This window comes from Kryptolebias marmoratus, linkage group LG23, assembly GCF_001649575.2.
Source record: "Kryptolebias marmoratus isolate JLee-2015 linkage group LG23, ASM164957v2, whole genome shotgun sequence".
In the NCBI taxonomy this organism is placed as follows: domain Eukaryota; kingdom Metazoa; phylum Chordata; class Actinopteri; order Cyprinodontiformes; family Rivulidae; genus Kryptolebias; species Kryptolebias marmoratus.
The window spans coordinates 14,162,366-14,164,073 of record NC_051452.1 but is presented as its reverse complement, the minus strand read 5'-3'; the positions used below and the strand labels follow the sequence as shown (position 1 = coordinate 14,164,073).

Genomic DNA, 1,708 nt, shown 5'->3' with positions numbered 1-1,708 from the left:
GAAGCGGCGCTGAGCTGCGAGGGCCGTCCAACGCTGCTTGCAGCTTTAATTATACTTGATCTCTTTGATTTTGTCTTCTTCAACTCATAAACTCCAAAAATCTAAATCAAATTATTCTCTAATTCAAATTAGGGTTCTGTCTGATATACGATCTATAACTCACTTAATTATCCACCAAACAGTTCAAGAGTACATTATTCTCCAATTCATATTCACTTTGATTACTTTCCAATGTGGCACTTCAAAATAATTAAATACTTACCAGGTTTCTTATTAAATTTTGAAGAGATTTTACATATGTAATTGTGTAAATTCTGTTGATATGTGAATAAATGTTAGTCTTGTGCTTTTAAAAAGTTAACTTTTGAATCCCTGGAAAAAGAAAAATAAACTCTAGAAGTCTTCTTAATTATATTTGAGATTGATAATTATAATAGATTTCAGTGTACTAGAATTCAGTTCTGGTGACCAGTTCTCATTAGATATAATAACCGTAATAGCTAATATATAACTCACACTTTTTTTGGTACAGAGCTTATGATGTGCCCTCCATTTTGAAACCCAATATGGCAGATCTCTGATGTTATTTTGACAACAACAAAATGTTTCCATATAATAAAACATGCATGTTGTGGCTTAATAGTCTATAAAATTATTGATAAAAGTAAGTATAACTTGTCAGCCATAACAACTGATTTCAATATGACATGCATCATGGGAGTGATGGTTTTTGAGGGGTCCATTTTATAGTTTTGATCTGTATCTATAAATCAACTTATAAGCAAAATATTGCGTTTTCTCAATAAAGAAGTGAAAAGTTCTGATGCTTAGCGTCTTGACTGTTTCATTTCTCCATCAGGTCACATGTTTAGAGAAATCCTCTTACTGCTCTGCAGATGGTCAGCCAGCTCCTTCTGCTTCATCCTCCTCAGGAAGTAAACTGTGATCTTCATAAATGCCTCTCTGCTGCTCCTCCTCTGATCTTCATCCTCACCTTCCAACAACCCAGCATCCTCCCTTTGACTCTTTGAGCATTCTGGGTAATCTGGACTCACAACGTTCTGGATTTTCTTCAGCTCGCTCTTCACAAAAGTGATCATGTTGTCCTCCAGCAGCTGGAACAGAATAATATCTGAATGACACATCGGACTGAAATCATGGAGACAAACATCAGATCCTTGTTGGACAGATTGACAGTCCACTGGTCTACAAAGTGCAGCATGGAGATGACTGTGAATACAACAGATGGAAAAGTACTTGTTGTACATGTACACACCATAAATATGGAGTCCAGCTGTGTTTGATGCTGCTGGGCAGACTGAGCTCTGGGAACCTCTGAGCTCTGCTTGTCCACTCTGTGGAGGAATCAGGAAGAATTAGCTCCTATTCTGTCTGTTCAAACAGATATAAAAATTACATGTAGAGTCATGATACAAAAACTATTTGTTCTCCTCCATCCACCAACACCTGTCACCTAAGTGGAAGTTTCTACCTACACTGTGTTTGAACCAAAGGTAGGTAGGTAGGTACATTTATTTATATAGCACTTTTCAGAACGAGGCGACTCAAAGTGCTTTACAACACAAGAACAAAATTACAGACAGAGTTACAGAACATGACAAGATAACTAAGCTAAAACATGACAAAGGTACAGGACATCTAAACTACTAAAACATGATATTACTAAACCAAGGCACGAATAATCTAG

General features: G+C 36.5%; 3 protein-coding genes across 15 annotated transcripts in view; 1 reads left to right on the top strand and 2 right to left on the bottom strand.

Annotated features, from left to right (window-relative positions):
• LOC108249965 (NACHT, LRR and PYD domains-containing protein 12-like) overlaps nucleotides 1-1,514 on the bottom strand; it is a 179,642-nt gene extending 178,128 nt beyond the window's left edge. Inside the window, exons 1-3 of the mRNA XM_037973810.1 lie at nucleotides 1,493-1,514; nucleotides 1,277-1,355; nucleotides 887-1,115 (exon numbers count right to left, since the gene is read on the bottom strand). Of these exons, the coding sequence (XP_037829738.1) occupies nucleotides 887-1,115; nucleotides 1,277-1,279 (232 nt within the window). The 5' untranslated portion in view covers nucleotides 1,280-1,355; nucleotides 1,493-1,514. The remainder of the gene's footprint in view (nucleotides 1-886; nucleotides 1,116-1,276; nucleotides 1,356-1,492) is intronic.
• LOC108242155 (NACHT, LRR and PYD domains-containing protein 12-like) overlaps nucleotides 1-1,708 on the top strand; it is a 608,460-nt gene that overhangs the window by 303,885 nt on the left and 302,867 nt on the right. The window lies entirely within an intron of this gene.
• The window catches only part of LOC108249966 (NACHT, LRR and PYD domains-containing protein 12-like), a 417,931-nt gene that overhangs the window by 335,241 nt on the left and 80,982 nt on the right, over nucleotides 1-1,708 (bottom strand). The gene's annotated exons all lie outside the window — the stretch shown is intronic.